This window comes from Xenopus tropicalis, chromosome 8, assembly GCF_000004195.4.
Source record: "Xenopus tropicalis strain Nigerian chromosome 8, UCB_Xtro_10.0, whole genome shotgun sequence".
Taxonomy (NCBI): Eukaryota; Metazoa; Chordata; class Amphibia; order Anura; family Pipidae; genus Xenopus; species Xenopus tropicalis.
Window position 1 is genome coordinate 103,838,294 of NC_030684.2, and position 22,002 is coordinate 103,860,295.

Genomic DNA, 22,002 nt, shown 5'->3' on the forward strand with positions numbered 1-22,002 from the left:
TTTAAGGAATGGATATAAAAATTATGACTCATTCCATTCCAGAAGTAATGAACCTAACACTCTAGCACAGTGGGTTTCCTCTGTGTGGGTAGTTGTGGTTAGAAGACAACACTTGCCATACATGGGCTGATATAAGCCACAGTTTGATCCAGCTGGTCAAATCGGGCAGAAATATGCTCATTCCAAATGAGGCCCACCCTGGGACAGTCAGTGGAAGTAACACTTTTTATTTAAACTTGTCTTGCATGTTCTTTGCACAACACCCAGCCTACATCTTTAGCTGTATGGCAGGCTGCAGCTCAATGCAGATGCTTATTAAGGGACGAGTATATAAAGGTGGAGGAAAAAAAAAAAAACAAATTATCTTAACAATAAAACAAAGAACAGAACCAGTTTATTTCACACATTTAACAACCCCACTTAAACCTTTATCTACAGCTTTAAATAAGGTGTGCAAGGTGCTGCTAATGCAACACTCTGCAGACCTCCATAGCAAGAAAATGCTGCAGAGTTTGGTGCTGTGACACTGACAAATGCATGATACTGAGGACTCTTTCAGCACTGAAAGGATTAAGGCAGATGAAGAGAACACATCAACATTTAATCAATTATCAGTCCAAAATGATGTGCTATACCAATGATAAACAAGAGAGCAATTTCATTTTGCCACTCCAGCACATTCCAACACATTTATTTTCCACAAGTCTTCAAAATTCCTTTAGGACACTGCCTTTTCCAAAATGTGCCCATAGTTAGGATAAAACCTAAAGTGATTGTACTCTATCAGAAAAAGATATGAAATAAATGTTCTCATGATTTATTTAGGACACTAACATACAGTACAAACTCAGTTGGAGACAGATCAACCAAGGCCTGACACACAACAAGCAGAAAACAAAAGTTAACCCTTCGAAAGTAATGGGAAAAAAGAAAAAACATAATACCCTGGACATCTTACTTTAAAAAATTGAATACGAAGCACTGTAGCAAAACTGTGATGAGCGGAATAGGTGAAGCCAAGTTAGCAAGTGTGCTTTATATTTGTATGGATATACCTGGAGAATGATTATGGAGCTTTCTTTTGAAACAAATAAAACCCCATTAATACACATCTACCGTTATAAGGAGAGCAAATTTACACAGTTTTGATAAGTGGCCTTCAATCAGATTAAAAAGAAAAACCCAAAATGAAAAAAAAAAAAAAAAAATCCCAGACACACTTTTTTTTTTTTTTTTACAAAGCCTATATTGGGAAATATGATATTTCACATTTAAAAAACGCATTTAACAAAAACACCCAATCTTACAATACAGCAGTAAGGCAATATAAATTCTGAAGTACTAGAAACTGCTTATAGAATCAGAAAAATCAAAATAAATTCTGAAGTACTAGAAACTGCATATAGAATCAAATTTAACAAATGTTGCCACCAAAACAAAGGGAGTGGCTGGAGAAAAATGACAAACTTTTTTTTAGGGGAAAAATTGGTTAATCTGTGAAGAATTATAGGGGCACTAAGGATTCTGAGGCTATTTCCAAAACGTACAACTCTGTGCTGCAACGCCCAAAAGAGTGAAACATTTTAGCCACAGCATGGAACAAAAAATGTAGCTGCAGCATGTAAAGGGCAACCTGCTCCCCCCCCCCCAATCAAATGCTGCTGCTGTACTACAACTCCCACAATGCCACTGGGAGCTGCAGATCAATACCTTCCCTGAGGGTCTCGATACGCCCATCACTGCAGTATACTTTAAAGATTAGTTTCATGACCATAAACTGTGGAACAATTAATTACATTGCTATCTTTAGCTATATAAAATACAAAAACAAAAAAAAAAAACAAAAAAAACAGGGTGGTAGTTTTAGAGCTTCTAACATTATCTGTCTTAAATAAAATCATACCAATTTACATATTTTTTTTTCTTTAAAATCCCTAGCTCCTAAAGAAAAGTGCATCCAAAACCAGCATAGATTTAAGTTATAGTATTGTTTCTCTTATAGCAGCTAGATGATCATTCATTTTATTCTCTAAATAGCTTACAGTTCTCAAGAAATAAAGTGAGGGCTGCCATAGATCACCACCCACTGTATCCAAAAAGGTGTCCAAATGATAAAAAAAAAAAATCTGAAATAATTTACTGTCAGGATTTAAATAAAACCAAAATGGATTTCCTTTGCAAAGACAACAAAAAAGAGAGGAGGGGAAAGGAAAGCATGCATGTATATAGTGGGGAAGACAAATATATTTATACAAGCATTGGCAGACGCAATTGAATTACTTTTTGTAATGCACACCCCCACCCCACAATACATTGGATTTTATTGTCATTCACTATTTACTGAGGTACCAATATTTAAGAATGGAAAATTCAATAGTGAAAAATAAAAGCTAAAATCAAAAGCTTCTTTTTGTTTATTTTTGTCTTCCTCAGAAAACTATGGCAAGTTCAGTATGAAATGTTAGTAATGTATTTTTTTCCCCCCCGGAACCAAAAATTACAGTTCGCATATAGGTTCCATGATCATTCTTCAACACAGTCAGTAGATTTGCAAATTAATGAATATGTCTTGGCTAGAGACTGGCACATCCTGCCGGTACCAAAAGGCCTTCTTGATGTTAGAAATAATCTGAGCTCAGGACAACTGCGCCATGCCTTAGTGCAACATATATGTGCGACACTCAACGGGATACTGACAAAAGAGCTGCATGAATGGGATTTCCGGACAAGCATCGATCGGGGATTACTTCCTCGATGAGACGTTCCTTCCTTAACGCAGCCACAGTTTAAGACGCAGTGCATCTACTCCATTTAAATAGTATCTGAACAGGCGCTTATCTCGCACAAAGCCAAGGTTCTCATAAAGTTTCAAGGCCGACTTGTTTGTAATTTCTGTTTCCAATACAACCTGCACAAAAATGAACATTAATTAGCAAATGCATAGATATGTATTTATGTAAGCTGCAGCAAGGCATTGTAAAGATTACCTTATAACATACAAATGATAGAAATCAGATTTTATTGACAGTGTATAAATTGCAGGTGAACAGCAAATGCACCATAGATTACACTAATCTGTATTCTCATTTAAAGATTAAATACAATCTTTAGGAAAGAACTAAAACCAAACAAAGTGTAATTCTAGAAACAGCTTCTCTCCTTTTAAAGTGATACTGACACCAGAAATTTTTTTTTTTTTTATAACATTGTCATAACATTGCCTTTGCATGCTATTTATAATTTTACCATAAAAGTATTTGTCCAAGCTTTTACATTCCCTATCTGATCCCCCATGTTCCTCTATGAGGAGGCGGCCATATTTGTCCAGCAGGGGGCCGTTAGCATTAGAAGCTGTAACTGTCAGGCTGAGAAGGGACAGTCAGGTTGGCAAAACAGTCAGGTTTTGGGATTTCAAGTAACAATTACTTACAAAAGCAAACCTATCAGCAAAAAATAATCAACATGACCTATAGGCAACTTTTTATGTAGATTCATATTTTAAAAAGATGTTTTTTCGTGTCAGTATCACTTTAAGGTCATCCTGCAGCTCTGACAGATTCCCTTTAAGTTTAGCTTGTCTTTTTTATTTGGAAGTGCTACTTACTTGGTGCCTACTTGGTACCTGAGGCATTGCACACATTTATTCATCCCATTAACTGAGGTTACTGGGCTGGAGACCAATAAACTTTCTGATTGGAAAGTGAGGTTACAGTAACTAAAACGGCACAAGATTACACCGAAAAACTGACCATAAAACCTAGGTTTATTCAAATCATATTAAAAAAATACACAGATTTCACATTATGCATTTTGTACCCTCTGATTCTTATTCACAAGCAAGAAAGATCTAACTAAAGAAATAATTAAATCAAAACACTGTAGTCCAGTGATTTTCCCTTTAAAGGGCATGTCAACCCCAAAAATAATTTTTTGCCTAATAAAACTTTCCAAAGATGAATTTATTAAACATTTTCAGTGCTTTAAAAGTTATATGTAAATGTAATTGCTATAGAAAGCAGCATTTGCTGAACTCCTGGTTGTTACTTTTTATACAATGTTGCAACGGTCATGTCTCCTCCAGCAAGGCAGGGCTGTCAGTCTGCTGGTGTTTGTTACATTGTTTCAAAAGTCAGAGCCCCCAGGGCAGGAAATAGAAAATGACAGACAATTACCGTATATATACACAAATAACTCAAAAACCATTGCAAATTTGCAATGAATGTAAGTTGCTTAAAATTGTGGTTTCTTTTATTAGGCCAAAATTATTTTTGGGGTTGAATTGTCCTTTAATAAACAGGACTGCTAGTATAATCAAACAAGGGAAGCACCTGCTATCTATATAGACACAAAGGCTGTATAATCCCAGTGCTGCACAACTGATTGACTGACCTTACTTGTGACCTGCTCAGCTGAAAAATGTATAAAGTGCCTTCCTTCTTCCCTAGGGATCTAAACCTACAAAGTGGACCTCAGGCTCAGCGATGAGCAGAATTACATTTAAAGGAACAGTAACACCAAAAAATGAAAGCTTTAAAGTAATAAAAATATAATGCACTGTTGCCCTGCACTGGTAAAACTGGTGTATTTGCTACAGTAACACTACTATAATTTATATAATAAGCTGCTGTGTAGCCACGGGGGCAGCCATTCAAGCTGGAAAAAAGGCACAGGTTACATAGCAGATAACAGATAAGTTCTGTAGAATACAATGGTGTTTTATCTGCTATGTGCCTGTGCCTTTTCTCCTTTGAATGGCTGCCTCCATGGCTACATAGCAGCTTATTTATATAAATTATAGTAGACTTTCTGAAGTAAACACACAACTTTTACCAGTGCAGGGCAGCAGCACATTATATTTTAGTTACTTTTATACACTTTTATTTTTTGGTGTTACTGTTCCTTTAAGGAGTACTGAAGGTTACCGACTCCAGCTGCCAAAATCTACTATTCTGTGAAGGACCCTAGCAACCAGAGAGCTGCTAAACTTCAAAATACACTGCATGCAATCTCAAGTTAAAAGCAGTTGGGCAAAGCATTATTTGCACTGAACATAACTAGTCTTAGTGACTTACATGCCTTGACTAAAGTCTCTAAAAAAACAAGTTCTGCCAGTGTGACCAGCTAAATGACTAACACACCAACTCCAGCATAACATATTTTTCTATTTAGGGAATGATCTATAATGTTCATATGTGCTGACAATTTTGTGATAGGAACAGTTATGTAGTACCAAGCAGGCACATGGCTACTTAACAGATTAACTGGAGCTGCGCTGCTTATGTCCAAGAGTAGGGAGGTCTTGAGAGCTGCTAATAAAGTTCTTTGCCCCTGCAGGTAGTGTTTGGGAAGACATGGTTGGGAATATCTGTGCAACTGCGGGCGACAAAGTGTCCCTAGCTTCCTTCCAATCGACAGTAATGTGAATTGGTGGTGCTGCTTTCTAAAACTGCCTCACAAGGAAACTTGGGGTAGGAAGGACACCAGTGATGTTTTGTCACCCTTGGTAGCACAGATTTCCTGCATGTGAAAAAAACATCCCGTGTGCCATTGCCCTTACACCACAGCAACGACATTAGAATAAAGTGTGAAAGTATACCACTGAGATAAGAATGGGTGGAGAAGAGCTGAAAAGCAAACTGGATGAATTAAATAAACATGGTGAAAATCAGAAAGGATAAAGGGTTAGAATATTCTCTTACCTCATCACAATCCCCTTCAACCATGGCATAAATAGCTTTCTTAACCAAATTTGTGCCTAAAATGGAAATTAGAAAATGTGCTTAAAACTTTAAATAAGCAATACATTTTATTCTCATAAACGTTGATGCATGGTGATGTTATCAGTTATAACTGGTGTTTACTGATGTCATTTCTATCACAACTCACTGATACTTGTGTATCATAACCAATGTAAAAGATGAGGATATTAGAAGTCACCTTGGAGTTCTATGACCTTAAAACACTTGTCCTTAAGCCTAGTGATTTACATGGTCATGGTACTCCTCTGTGATTTCTAAAATCCATATATTTTTCAATCAGGGTTACTTTAAAGGCCAGCACCACCAAGAATTCATGTGAAACAGCATGAATAGCTGTTTAAAATATATGTTTTTTCCCATGAAGTCTTATGGTGCTGGACTTTTTTGTAGTATTTGAACCATTTACCGGGCACCCAAGGTAGGATATGTAGCGGTGTGCCATTCTTTGTGCATACATATATATCTATAGCCTTATCTTACATAAACATGAAAAACGGAGAAGGGGTACTACTATACAACTCTCCTTCATATTTAAAGGCAACACTAGTAAAATAGATTTGCAACAATTTTTGATATACTCTTGTGACTATGGATACAACTATGTAAATTGCCCAAATCTTCATTCAGAAACCAATACACAAAAAAATCTGTTCCTCAAACTGTGGTTTATGTGCAATTCACTGAACTGAAATGGGAATCACAATTTTGAAAAGTAAGAAAATTCTACAGTCTGAATTACCAAATGCTTTGTTCAACTAATCGTCAGCAGAGAATAATATATTTTAGAAAAAACATCCATACCAATGCCCTTTCTTCTGTATTTGGAATCCACTGCTAACATGGCTATATAACCTCTTCGGAACATCTTTTTGTGCATATCCAACTTGCAGACGATGGCACCTACGCACTCTTCGCCTACCATGGCCTGAAAAAGAAATACATTCTAAGGGCTTCATTGACATTTCACAGGGAACAGAATAAATACAGTGTTCTGAGAGTAATCTAGGTAGTGCACAAAATAAACAGTGAGTAAAATGCAGTAACAGAATTTTTGTGCGGAATGCAATGAAGGGACATTAAGCTACAACAGTAAAAACAGTCTACCCAACAAGCAAGTTTCCTTGAACCCTAAATTATAATGCAGGTGTCCTTGTGAACAGAAGGCAGATTTATTGGGAGGTTATTGCATCTTACTACTTACATTACATATCATCTCAGGCCTTCTACTAATCATCTCTCAGGCGGTCATTCTAACCACTTCCTGGTTCCCAGGGACAGTTATTGTGAACACTTTAGTTTAAACTAGTACTATATTAATCTGCTATGCACCAGAACACGTATGGGACCTATTATGCAGGATTCTCTAAAATACAGTTGTTCCATAATGGCGGTTGGAAAAACAATTCTATTTTTTTTTTTAAATATTTTTTTTTCTTAACCCTTAAGGAATGTTTGTGATCCAAATTAACAATAGACCCCATGCCTGAAAACCAAAGTACTCTGAATAATTGATCCCATACCCGTGCTAGTTACACAGCAGTTGCAAAGCCACATACAGAGCTAAAGTAACCATTATAAACTTTCTGAGCATTAGAGCAACTGCAGTTTTTTAAAGCCATGGTTCTGTGAATATAGGTATCCTTGATCATATCTGGGACAGTGGCCCAGGGGTTAAATAAAAACCCAGGACGCCTCTCCAATCAGAAGCAGCTCAATGATTTTGTATAAAAGTACAGAAGGAGAATGGATCTGTATTAAAATACTCCATATGGTAATTTTCTGGAGTTCAGAGTTGGTCACCCAGGCATTTTGGAGAATAGCCCGCTGGGTGGTGGAATAATAACTAGTGTTCCACATATTCTTACATAATACTTGAGAAAGTTTTCCTTTCAATCTACCATTTTAAGGATATTAATAGACACATAACATGGCTCCAAAAAGGTCTGAGTACTTTCTAAGTGGCTCTTAACTTGTCTAGACAGGTAATGCATATTTAGCGATTACCGCAAGTAAAGGCTAAGTGCTTCATTTGGAAATTTATTTTTATACTAAAATATCGGTTTTTCATTTCACTTTTCCATATCTAGTTAATGCCTCTAATGCTCTATAATTCCAAGTGTCTCATTTAAGACCAAATTACCCAAAGGCAGTTGGAATAGAATAATTATGGAAGGTCATTTTGGCAAAAAGGCAAATAAAGAGGGCAATAGGTAACGTCATGCAGATGCTATTCATTAAAATCAGCTCCGCTACTGATTTCCACAAATAAGAAATGAAGCTAGAAAAAAGTAAATACAAATGGATTACGTTGCATAAGTGGCAATAACTCCAGTGTGATGTTAGTGAGGGCAAAGGACACAGGCATTGCAGGGCAGTATTATATTTGCTTTATTTATGGCCACAAAGCCAAAGGCACTCCTGTCTAGTGACTGTTGCTGCAGGGGAATGATGGACTCAGAGGACTGAATTGACAATCATGCCTAGTTAGTTACCTATGGCTGCTGCTTTGCTCTTTAGAGTGGCATACCCCAGTCCCTGACCAGCAAGCAGAAGCTCATTTATATTAAAAAAAAATTACAGAAAATATTGTAATATAATGTATATTGAAGTTATATTCTATAGTTGCAAATTTAGCACAATTATTTTTTTCCCTTTAGGTCCTCTTTATTTCAGAAGCAAAAGTAAATTCAGTCTGAGGATAACAGTTCAAAATGGCCCTTACATAAACAGATCTGATTGTTTATCATCATTGTCTATCACAACATTGTCTTTGCATTCGATTTATAATTTGGCTGTAACAGTATTTGCCCGATATTTTTACATTGTGCTTTTAAATTGTTCCTTTATGAGGAGGCTGCCATATTTGTGCAGTAGTAATGCATTAGCATTAGAAGCTATAACTGACAGGCTGAGAAGGGACAGTCAGGTTGGCAACTTTAAATAACAATTACTTACAAAAGTAGCCCTATTAACAAAAAATGATCAACATGGTCTAACTTTTAATGTACATTAATATTTCGAAGTCTAGTTTTTAGTGTCAGTATCACTTAAAGGCATCTAAGTAGAAGCTCATATCTGCCACAACAAAAAAACAGACAGATAAGGTGCAGGAGTATACATCACCATCCCAAATCCAAACACTCAATGAAACAGAAAGACAAAAGTGGTATGTTTTTTGTAATCAAATCAGCAACTTTACTTGTTATTCGCAGCAGTACAATGTACAGTGCATAGAACAAACTCATATATATAACAATTAGAAAGAAAGCTATCAGAAAGCAAATGGAAATTAGCCCAACATTTCAGCTTTTTGACTAATGACTGGGGCAGTTCTCATTTGCCCAAGAGTATGCACTTTCTAAAAGCTTTCTTTCTAGTTGCTGGGTGGTATGTAGGTATTGTTGTTGACTGTTTGTTCTATGTTACTTTATTGTACTGCTGTGAATATCAAGTAAAACTCCTGTTTTTCTATTATAAAAACATACCACTTTCATGTATCTGTTAAAGCCAAGTATGTGGAATAATTTGTTTTTACAGAAATACAGAGGTTGATGTATTGGGCAGAAAAAATGATGCATGGGCTGCAGCCATAGGTTGCATAGGTGTCATAGAGGCTGACATAACAGCTTGGAAAGATGATTTACAGTCTATGTTAAGCTTGGTGAAGTCTCCAAATGAGTGGATTTTTCCCAGAAATACACACCTTGAGGGAACGCAGGTTGTTGGGGTGTTCCGGATTGGATTTTTAATAGGGATGCACCAAATCCAGAATTTGGTTCAGCATTCGGCAAACTGAGGAACAGTGATGCAGAGGCTGATGTACCCGGTGAGGAACAGTGATGCAGAGGCTGATGTACTTTGCTGGGATGAGCGAGGCAGAGCCCGGCATAATGATTGGGGAAGTTATAAGTGAGGGAATGGGTGATGCAAAGGCTAATACACTGGTGGGGAAAAGTAAAGCAAAGCTTGATCTTTTCAGTGAGAAGTAGAAGTTGATCATTAGGATGATGTATTAGGATAAACATAAGTTAGTGGCTGATGAAATGCTGTGAATGATGCAAAGACATATATACTTCACAGAAGGGCTTAAAGTTTATGTATTTGGGGACAAAATACTGATGCTTCTCTTTATGGAGCTAAACTCAGCATAATATTGAGTGTTCTGACATCTGAGTGCTTTGAAGCCTCTTGAAAGAAGGGACAAAATGCTGCTAATCTCTCCGCTTTAAAAATTAAACTGATATTTCCATCAAGCTCCTTGATTTCAAGGGCTTGGCCACCATTGCACAAAACTACAAAACTGCTCTGTATGCTATTGAATTACATACCAAAAAAAAAAAAAAAAAAAAAACCACGTTAAAAAAAACTAAAAATAGGACCCTGCCCAAAAGAGCTTACAATCTAAAAGTTATGTTCAACTGAATGCGCCCATTTATTGTACAGAGCTATGGAATATATTGGTTCATTGGGATAAGCATGATTATTAACACATATTTATAAAGTGTTGGCTTGCAATTTTTTCATCCTGAAATGGAGTCAACATCAAGATTATTATAACAGAATGATTTGCTTTTACATTTCTCCAACAATGACATTTTGTAAAAAGAATAAAAGTGCATATAAAACAAAGAATTTAATAACACTTGTAGATCCATTTATAACTTCAGTGCTGTAATTTAATGTTGGTCTGGCCTGGGCTGTGACTATGATAATAACGTGAGATTATCAGTGTGTGAGGCTCTGCTAAAAAAAAGCTAACATTAGATGCTGTGTCACACTGATGACTACCCAGAAGCAATAAGATGGCAAGGAATATCAAGTATGACTCAAAGCACTTGCCTGCCTCTGTAACAAAGGGGTACTGTGGATCGGAAGGGCAGGGGCAGGATGGCAAAAGTGACTTTACTGAATGACAACTTTGCAAATAGAGATGCACCAAGGCCTAAGGAACTCATAATCATATACAATCTAGATTTTGTTTATAGCTAAAACTTTGGTTTAAAATTAAAGGAGCAGTATATTCCTTTTTAACATAAGTTTAACAAATAGGGCAAACTGAAACTGAAAGTAAAATTACATTCTACTTTTGGTATGGCAGAGCACAATCTGAAAAAATAAACAGCTCCCTTCCCTGAGTGTCAGCCTGCAAGGTTTAGAGGTAAGGAGAGGCTTATTATATAGAGCAACAATCCCCAACCAGTGGCTTGTGAGCCACACGTTGCTCACAAACGCACTTGATGTTGACAAAGTGGCAACAAAGCAGGTTCTTATTTTTGAATTTCTGACTTGAAGGCATGTTCCCCTATGAATGTCATGCAAATCATGCTTGTGTTGCTCTCCAGCTTTCTTTTTTTTTTTTTTTTTATATTTAAATGTTGCTCACTGGTTTTTTACCTGGCTGGGGACCCCTTATAGAGAGGGTTTCTTAGGGGACTGCTGAAGCACTGCTTGGCTGGTTAAGTGGATCTATGCTAGGACTCATGGGTTAAGTAGACAGACATCACTTACCACTTTAACTGGAATGTAAATATGCATATGAACACACTTCTCATGTCCCAGCTTCCCCACCAACATTTAATGCAAACCATCATCCAGGAGTTCTACACAGACCAATTTTCCAGCATCAGAATGGCTTTTGACATAAGGGCAACATGATGTTTTTTGCTTTGTGAAAACAAGTGGCCAAAATGCTCTCATAGGAGTTTTACAGGCAGAGGTCCATATGCCCGAGGGTGTGACAACCTTAAGCCTGCCATTTGCTAACATCAGGGTAATTTTGTCTGCTCTGTTTTCCTCTGGAAGACACAAATAGGCATAACACTTATGTGCTCCAAATTCCTACTATTTAGCAGCCTGGCTGAGCTGTGTCCCTTAAAGAAACTGACAATAGGTAAGGGAAAACAGTGTGATGTGATCAATTGAAATTAACCATAGAAGGGTGTCACATTTAGTAAGAGGGCATGTGTTATTGTGAATTAGACTTAAGTCTGACAATTGAGTATGTGTCAGAATATGTTTGTATGTTTCACACTGTGTGTTACTGTATGTGTATGTCAACGCAGTGAGAACGTCAGGCATTGTGCATTATGCCACCACTGTCTTTGACTCTACAACAGTCAGTTAATCTTGCTTCTAGTTATGGAGCCTTAACTAAAAAATGAGGTTTTATAACAAACTCTGAACATCCCACTGAGAATTGAGAAGCCACAGGTATCCACTGTGGTTGCCTTGAGCAGTGCAAACCAAAATTCTGCTATATTGTGCATGCACACTGCCCAGGGCAGTCACAAAGGGTCCCTGAACAAGAGACAAGATTTCAGTGTGGGGCCCAATAGACTAGTACCTTGGCATTTTTCAGCAAGACAATGCTAAAACTGCATTACTGCTAAAAAAAACAAAACAAATAACTCAGACATAACCTATTGTAAATTAAATATCTGTGGAAACCTTACTCTATACAGAGAATTTGGTTTGTAGCTGCACTCTGCGCAGCACCTAACAAGGCATAGGATAAACAGGCTACATTTATAAAATAATAACATAGCTTTTCTCAGAAATCTTGCTCTTTTCCAGTGATCCCTGTTTTTTAAGTATGCACCAAGGCCAGCTAAAATTGCCTCAAGGAAGTGATTAAGTTCTAAAATGCTGGCTAAGATAGGCCCACACTCAGAAAATGTACTGGCCCAATATCACCACAAGCACCAAAGTGAGGACTAGTGCATCCCTGTTAATGTTAGCCAGGCCAGCTTCTCAAAGGGACTACAAAGCATACAAGGTGCAAGGCCAACGACTAAAGGAAGGCCTTTGTCATGCTGCTTGCAAAAACGCACGCAAACTATAGAAGGGGACTCTTGAAGCATGAAACACGAGCAACAGCACGCTATGATATGGATACACAATAATCGCTATCCTGTTATCTGTAACATGCATGGACTGAAATTTAAAACAGACACACTGACATTTCTAGAACATTTAGAATCAAACAGCCACAGTAGCAAGTGTTGATCTATGGCAGCTAATAGTGGGCCATCTGGCTTCTGCCAGGATACCCAGACTGTCTGTTCAGAGCTGATCTGTAACCCACTGCCAAAACTTGTCAATTACAGGTTGAAACCTGGAGAGAGCAAGAAGCAGATCCAGTTATACACCAAATGTGGCATCACATCACTACAGGCACAGGGGTAGCCCAGCGTAGTCTGTATTATATAAATACATGTACAAACACACATAGGTATAATAATGACACCATGGCTGAGGCATAGATTAGATATAAGAAACCGCCTGGGTGGCCAGTGCAGAACTTCAACTCACAGAGCACAGTATTTGACAGAATGAGTTATTAACTGGAAAGGTTCAGACTAAACACACGACCCTATACATGTAGCTATATACCGGTTGCTATGGAGACCAGCTCCCTCCCACTTACCAAAAAGCAAAGCTGCGGCCAGTTGTGAATAAAATATCTATAGGTATAAATGGAGTAAGGTTCGGACAGATCCCTGGTGATCAGTCTCATGATATCGGGCATTTGTAACTCGGACTCGTATCGCACATATCGTATCGTGTCATCCCCCTGGCTAACATGATTGCTGTGCGCTTCCCCTCCCCGCAGGGTGCAGGCGGCCAGGCAGGCGCTAAGGCTCTCCTCCTCCTCCTCCTCCTCACCCTGAACCCGCTCCAGTCCGTTGGGAGCAATTGCGGCAGTCCGTTCGTCGTGTTGGGCAAGGCCGGCGTCCTTCCTGGCCTGCTCTAGGAGCTTGTTCTTCAGGGAGGACACGGCCTTGAGGTGCCGCAGGTCGGGGCTAATGAGCCCGTTCAGCTGGTGGTGATGGTGGCCCTTGAATCCCTCTGGTGTTTCCCTGCCGTGCCGACCTTCCTCCTCCTCCCCGTCCCCTTCTTGCTCTTCTCCGGGATCGCAAGCGAGAGGCAGTCCGGCTCCGGGGTACTGGGAGAGCACGCTCGGCCCTGACGGTGCATCAGCCATCCTGGTGGGGGAGAGACAACCCGAGATAGTAGCGGCCGTTAGACACGTACAGCCTTGCATAGGCGGCCCCTCATCCCACTCCTTCCCAGCCGGGACCCCCACTCTCACTAACCCAGTCTGTCTTCCGATCTCCGCTCACCCGCGGCCGTAAAGGGAAGCCGCCGGCAAACGACAGTCAACGTTTCCGCCTAGCTTTTACGACACTTCCGGCAGGGATGTTTAGAATGCGGCCCTCCAGTTGTTAATCTTTAACGTAGTGGTTAAGGGGGTAACAGTTCAACTACAGCCGGAGGGCGAGAGGAAGACAGCTGCGCAATGCAGTAATTGCAGGAGTGATTTTATTCGCCTGATTGCGCTGTGCAGCGTGTAGCGTAGCGCCAGGCTTGGCTTAGCGCCATGACACGTGCTTGTCAGTATGAGGCCAGGTGACACATGCTGGGATTACCATGGGTTCCGCACTGAGTGAGCCCCGGCACCGCACAGACTGCCAACAAAACTACAAGGCCCAGCATGCACTAGCACAACGTCATCACAGATACCGCCTATCAGCGTGCCGGGAAGTGCTTGATATACTTGTATGACATGGGATGGATTAGAATGGGGTTAGCATGTAGGTAGTGTAGTGGGGTTGTGAATAGGTGCTAGCTACCCCACAGACACATGAACTGTATACATCTTTGTCAGAGAAACTATGATATTGTGTGTTGAAAAAAATGTGAGCACAGTTCCTCAAGTATTGGTTCTGTGAGGGATGTGCTGCTGTTTGCAACGCACTATACTGACTGCTAACCGAGAGAGTGACTAAAGAGTGCTCTATTTAGGCATTGGCTGTATTTTATGTACTGCCCTGGGCTTAGCCAGTGTTTTACAGGCAGGGCTGGTTGGGGGTGCATGTGGGTGGCTCCCATAGAAGTAGCCCTGAGGTTGACACCTGACCTGGCCAAGTGAAATATGATCTTCATACTGTCTCCCTCAGTTTAATAAATAGGTAACACGGTGGTGCTGTATAAATAAATGATTCATTTTAGAAAGAACACTAAGGGGCTGATTTACTTACCCACGAACGGGTCGAAATGAGTCCGATTGCGTTTTTTTCGTAATGATCGGTATTTTGCGATTTTTTCGGATTCTTTACGAATTTTTCGTTATTAATATGATTTTTGCGTAAAAACGCAAGTTTTTCGTAGCCATTACGAAAGTTGCGTAAAATCTGGCGATTTTTCGTAGCGTTAAAACTTGCGCAAAAAGTTGCGCTTTTTTCGTAGCGTTAAAACTTACGCGAAACTTTGCACCTTTTAAGTTTTAACGCTACGAAAAATGCGCAACTTTTTACGCAACTTTCGTAATGGATACGAAAAACTCGCGTTTTTACGCAAAAATCGTATTGGTAACGAAAAATTCGTAAAGAATCCGAAAAAATCGCAAAACATACGAAAAAGTCACAAAATGTTCGTTTTCAAGTCGGAACTTTTCCAATTCGGGTCGGATTCGTGGGTTAGTAAATCAGCCCCTAAGTGCTGTTTTGGATTGATGTGTTAAAGCAAGTTTCTTGATTCTGTTGCAGGCAGCAAATCTACCATAATAAACACGTCTGGGTCACTGCTTCAACTACTACACTCAAATGGTGATTATAGATTGCCACAAATGTGGGTGTGAGGCAGGCCCGGATTAGCAATCTGTGGGTTCTGCCAAATGCCAGAGGGGCTGCTGTAAGATGCCATAGACAGTCACTATTTATTGGGCTGATGGGGCCTGTTTGGGCCTCTGTGTACTTGAAATGTCAGGGCGTATTTGAATCCCAGCCCAGCCCTTGTGTTAAACTTAGCTTCATGTGCTTCACCAGAGCAATCATGGTTGATAAAATTAAACACAGAACATATGCTGCTCCAATGTACACTTCAAACCCAAAGCCATTACAGACATGCGCTCAGTGGTGTAACAATAGGGGAAGCTGAGCCTACTTCCACAGGGTGGGAACACAGAAATAGGGGACAAAGTAATTGTCTCTAATTCACTTGAGACAAGTAAGGGTCCTCTCTTTAGGTGTAGTAAATGGTAACATGCTGACAATCTTGCCACCACTACACAATCTCTAGGTGTTAAAATTATACTATTGTATTCAATAGGTAGTGGATACCCACACAATTGCTATCTGGTTGATGTTACCAAACAATTATCATATCCCTGGGTCTTTTCAGTGTTAACTCATTTGTATAACTATAAGAGGAAATAATAAATAGTGTAATACTGTATCTTTAAATAGTTCAATAAGTAAAAATTCCAAGTGGCTACTCACAATGGTAGATGTTGTACAACAGCATTTAGCATACAGTATTTAGGTTATCCAGAATCTTCCATTTGAATTCATAAAAATGCGGCTAGATCTTTTGTCGCAATATTGGCACTGTGACTCTCTAGAACAGTGATCCCCAACCAGTGACTCGGGGGCAACATGTTGCTCACTAACCCATTGGATGTTGCTCTCAGTGCCCCCAAACCAAGTAGTTTTTTTTAAATTTCTGACTTGGTGGCAAGTTTTGGTTGAATAAAAACAAGATTTACTACCAAATAAAGCCTCCTATAAGCTGATAGTGTGCATAGAGGCTACCCAATAGCCAATCTTAGCCCTTATTTAGCACCTCCATGAACTTTTATGATGCTTGTGTTGCTCTTTTTAACATTTGACTGTGGCTTACAAGTAAGAAAGGTTGGGGACCCTTGCTCTAGAGTTAAGAAATCAGTCATTTCTTGTGATATATTTTATTGTGGGGAATATTTGAAAAAGCTGCATTACTAATTAACAGTGTTTTCTCTGGAATCCAATCCCAAAATTCCCCACAAGGTATTCCCCTTCAACCTCTTCAAAATGAAAATTCTAAAATCCTACCCTTTAGGGCACTTATATAGTATTTGAACCGCATTTATTATTTTTCAATATTTGTCTGTAGGTTATCAACACAGTTACATTTTAAGCTGAGCAGGGGAAGGACTTTACTTTTCCTCTGAATCTTCATACTGAATACTCATTTACATAAGTGCAAAACCCAAAAATAGAGACAAAATTCAGTGCACATTGGTGCTATTCATTGAAAGTGCCTGCACCCATACATGCTCCAATACATGGCCTTTAAAACTTGTGAGTACTTGTAAGGAGTGGCAAAGCACCCATCTTGCTTAATAGTGAACCCAAGAATTATTGTCAGCCTGGACATGGATGCTAATGCCATTATTAACACAGGAGAAATTGAGCCCATGGCAACTTGTGAGTGATTGAACAAAGAGATGCTAATTTGTAAATATATTGATGCATCACAATCAAGTTGCAAATATGCTGGAATTATGTGGGGGAAATATGCACTGTGTGTAAAAGTGCACGTGGCGCATTCCTAAATTAGGCTTTTGATTGATGGGTTACTCTGGTATGTTATACAGAAAAGTTGGATGTTGTTTACTTTTAAATACATTTACAAATAACTTTAAAAACATTTTTTTATTTGATGTATTAATGTACAATTTTAATTGATGTATATTGGAAAGTTACTTAGAATTACATTTCCTTATATTAATGTAAAATGTTTCATCCTCTTTAAGACAGTATGTGCACAATGTTTTGGGACCCTTGCCCTTTGTCACAATTGTGATATAAATACAATACAGTAAACATTAACTACCTCACTGTATGGAAGAGATTGTACCGAGTTAACCCATTAACCTTTTATGTGCTAGCAAACATAATGCTTTATAAGGACTCAAACACACTGTAGTTTTTTTTAATGCGTTTAGAAACACATGCTGAGCACACAAACAGTAGCAGAGGGTGAGGAACAACCGACATTGCATTCTTTTTCTTTTTTTGTTACATTGTCCTTTACTGCTAAAACACTGATCCAGACTACTGCAATATATTACTACAAAATGTGGTAACAGGCACTCACGACAAACGAAAATCAAGGATGCCTGGGTGCAGTCCAAGAATGGGATAGTATAGTAAAAAATAGCCGCTACCGCACTCACAGGTCTTATTAAAGAAATATTTATTCAAAATTAGTGTCTAACGTTTCGGCTACCACTGCAGCCTTTCTCTTTCTTTGCACTACTAAAGTCTACAAGAAAAATGGTTAATAAAGTTATTTTTTCACTGCTTGCACCACACCTCTCTAAAAACTCTACCTCCTTGTATCAGGAAACCTCCACACTGACTGATGAAAAAAAATCATCTTCTAGAGGAAGCACTAAGACCCTTGATCTATGCACTTGTTTCCCACCCATTTTTGTATCTGTAAGTCAACTCTTCCTAATAGATTGTAAGTTCTTTGGGGCAGGGACATCATCCCAACTGTGTAATTGTCCAATTTATTATAACTTTACCCATATTGGAAGCTCAGATCACACATTCCTAAGGGTGGGGGAAGTGAGTTCCTATGCAGGCCCGGATTTGTGGAGAGGCCACAAAGGCCCGGGCCTAGGGCGGCATGCCGCCCCGCCGCAACAGAATTTTTAAATTTGGCTCCCATACGGAGCAGTCGGGACCTCTCCCAACTGCTCTGTATGGGAGTTTAAATGTGCGATTGCACATGCGCATTGATCGCGCATGCGCACTCGGGGGGAGAGGGCGCCGTGCAATTGCGCATGCGCACTTCTGGGGGGGCGGGGGCGGCCTCGGGGCGCCAAGAACTTAAATCCGGCCCTGTTCCTATGCATTCTTATGGGAGGGGGGAGCAGGAGAAGGGAGAGAGGAAAGAACTGAGTGGACTCAAGCCCCAAACCTTAAGGAGCCCTAAAAGAGAGGAAGTCTGAGACCGAAAAACATGTTCCCAAAAAAGGAGACAACAAATCCTGGTTTCTTTTGATAGAGTTCTCATTGCAATGTTTCTGTGCTTATGGCTGTATTTACACCTTTCTGAGCTTACTTAGTTTTTACTTTTCCCTCTCCATTAAGGTCATGTGCAGGAAGACTAAAAACCCATGACACAATGTGAGACCTTTACTCAAAAAAAGGTAGTGGTGGAATCTCGTAGTGGTAAATGTGGGAGGCAGGACAATGACAGATTTAAGTTATAAATATATCTATTTTCCTGTAATTTAAAGGGCACCTATTGTAGGAAAATTGTCTTCTCCACTTTGTGTGGGCTAATAGAGCTGCACTATGGTTTAGGAAAACAATATTATTGTGATCAAAACATGTTTATAGTGAGTGCTATGCACCCTCCCAATGTGGGTGGCCATGGGTGTTGACACGCATGCACATAATGAGCCAATCTCTTGCCTTGTTCATTATAAGCATGTGTGACATCACATGCATGCGCATAAATAGGATCCCAGCATGGCTGTCTGCACTGGGAACTTCTTCTCCCACTATGAGCATTTTTGGGCCAAAAAAAGTATTGTTTCTCCTAGCTGAAGTGCAAGTGCAGGCCCTATTAGCCTGCAACACGTGTAGGCTAATTTGCCACAATGAATACAATTGCTTACCTTTAATCCAGACTGATGCTCCTCTTCTGTAAAGAACTCACTGGCCTGAGGCAATTTTCCACTAAGTGCAATGATACTAACTTCAGTGATCCCTCAGTGATCCCCTTGCGCCTGTCCCATGTACTAACATTTCTGATTTTATTTGAATCAGTAAATATGTCTTGTTTATTATATTGAATGATAGTATCTTGCAGGTAAGAGACAATATATATATATATATATATAACAGCCAAAATTTGAGTATTTAGCATGAAATAATCTGTGGCCGGCACACCCGTAAAATTCAAAAAAATCTTTTTATTGAAGACTCATTGTTCAGAACCAACGTTTCGGTCCTCATTAGGACCTTTATCAAGGATCCTTGATAAAGGTCCTAATGAGGACCGAAACGTTGGTTCTGAACAATGAGTCTTCAATAAAAAGATTTTTTTGAATTTTACGGGTGTGCCGGCCACAGATTATTTCATGCTATATATATATATATATATATATATATATATATGTATGTATGTATATACAGTATATATATATATATAAATAATATTGTACAGTGTCACCAAAACATATATAAACCCAGGTAAGAACTTGCGACTAACTGTGCCCAATACTCCTGTTTTTCTATACACTGTAACTCTGTTAGTTGATAAAAAAATAAGGTATGCCCTCTTAAAACAACATGGAAGTTAATATTACTTTAATAATGAATCAATGTACAGTATATTTTATTTATACAGCTGCTTTCAAAGCATTGCTCTAACCTTGATTTATATGGGTAGCTCACCTTAAAATTAACATTTATTATGATGTAGACAGCAGTATCATTATAAGACAGCAGCTTTTTAAAATATATTTACATTTTTTGTTTTGCAGCTCTCCATCTTGGAACACTGCTGCTTTCTATTTTCTGCTAGCTGGTTGCTAGGGGTTCATTACCACAGCAAGCAACTATCAGTTTGGAAGTCAGACTAGAAGAACAATAGCAGCAGGACAGAAAATAAAGATATGCAATTAAAAGAATAATAGAATAAAGTAACCTTTTTTCTAATTTTCTGGGGTCAGTAACCTTGACAACCAGATAGCATTCTCAGTTGCAGGCTGTAAACAGGCAGAACATGAATACTACAATGTACGAACTACCAAACAACACCTGACGTGTTACTCAGAATAGATCCATCTATAATATACTAACCCCTGTATATGATAAAAGGCACTAAGTTTGCCCAGGATATATATATATATATATATGTCAACCTATAAGATATATGGTTTTAACCAGGTGACCAGTAAATGCTACCTTCTGATTGTTTGCTATGGGTTACTGCTTCTGGGATAACTTAGTGCCTTTTAGTACATAAACCCCTTAGATGTTAATATAAAGATAACCATCCCCTACATTTGCATTGGCTATTTTTTATGTTGTTCCCCCTCCTCGAGAAGTATTTAACTTTGGATGATGATATTAATTCTCTGCCTCTGAACCTCTTTGATAATCCATTACAGATTGCTGACTGACAAGGCCCTAGAGGTGATACAACAATAAATCTTTTAATATTAGAACATTTCAAACGCACAATGAGGCAGTTGTGTTGCTAAAATGTGACAAACCAATGTATTTCCATAAAGGAGCACATGAGGGCAGTCTTGCTAAGGTTTTAACTGATTAGACAGATATAAAGCAAGAAGACTTTGTTTAAGCCTTGACATGATATAAATTAAACCTTTTGTGCAAAGCAGAAGATGAGGACTTCTCTATTTAAAAAACAAGGGAAGTGAAGTGTGTATATGCATTTAGGGTAAATTTATTATTTTGAAATGTTTGACAGATTTGGGAATAGATTTTTAAAGCTTTATTCAGTTATGACATTTGGCATTCCCCCTTGTTTCTTGTTAAACGCGTGCACAAAAATGATACTTAATGCTTACTGTGGAACTGGGCAGGTGTTAAGTCCTAGGAAACATTTTATACTATTCTGGATTGTCCTCACACACTTTATTATTGTTTTCAGATTTGCATCCATAATGCCCAGTCAGGTTATCACTGTTGAAGATTGGAATCTGTTTACAATTTTATTGGTCAAAGGAGTACCTCCAGGTCTGGACTGGGATTCAAAACAGGCCCTGGCATTTCAAATATATTTCATATATAGAGGCTGAAACAACCCCCCATCAACCCAATATTTAATAATTATGTATTGCATCTTATAGCAGCCCCTCTGGCATTTGCCAGAACCCACAGATTGCCAGACTGGGTCTTGATACCTCTATGTTTAACACAGAATATATATGTTTCTGGTTTTAAAAGCTCAAAAGGGCCTCGAATAGCCTAAAAACGTTTTTTAAATAGGCTGGCAGCATAGCGGAGATATCCAGCGGAGAGCCTGGATAGCAAGGACCCCTCAGTGGGTCTTGCAGTAGTATTTAATGTAGGACACACTGGGGCTCATTATCAAAGCAATTTGGACACATCATCTTTACTACCTATATATCCCAATGTATTTGACTGACCATTTGTATAGGCTGTTTAGTAACAATTGGATTTAACCTTGTCAATTTAGTAGACACAGTCATTAGCAAAAAAGCAACAAGACAGCAACTGGCCTAAATTAAACTTCTCCAATGCATGTTAATATTGTTAGTGATTCTGAAGACCAAGCTGATGGATCTACTAGGACAGTTGTATTTTTACGATTAACAAACATTTCAGTTGATGCAGACATTATCAACCAGGGTAACCAAATACATTCTTCCTGTATGTAAAATTTGCATGTGCCCATTTACCAAGGGTAC

The 22,002-nt window shown here is 38.8% G+C and overlaps 1 protein-coding gene across 2 annotated transcripts; it reads right to left on the reverse strand.

Moving 5' to 3' along the window:
- Nucleotides 1–582: 582 nt before the first annotated feature.
- naa30 (N(alpha)-acetyltransferase 30, NatC catalytic subunit) lies at nt 583–14,259 on the reverse strand. Of its 2 annotated transcripts, XM_002933726.5 has the most exons (5): nt 13,856–14,257; nt 13,186–13,744; nt 6,561–6,684; nt 5,700–5,755; nt 1,963–2,908 (listed from the first exon to the last, which is right to left on the reverse strand). In XM_002933726.5, exons 2-5 carry the CDS (start codon nt 13,741–13,743, stop codon nt 2,771–2,773), a joined length of 876 nt encoding a protein of 291 aa, XP_002933772.2. In that variant the 5' UTR covers nt 13,744; nt 13,856–14,257; the 3' UTR covers nt 1,963–2,770. The 2 variants fall into 2 exon arrangements, with proteins under 2 accessions (XP_004917281.2, XP_002933772.2); XM_004917224.3 differs by having other exon boundaries at nt 583–2,908; nt 13,186–14,259.
- Nucleotides 14,260–22,002: the final 7,743 nt, after the last annotated feature.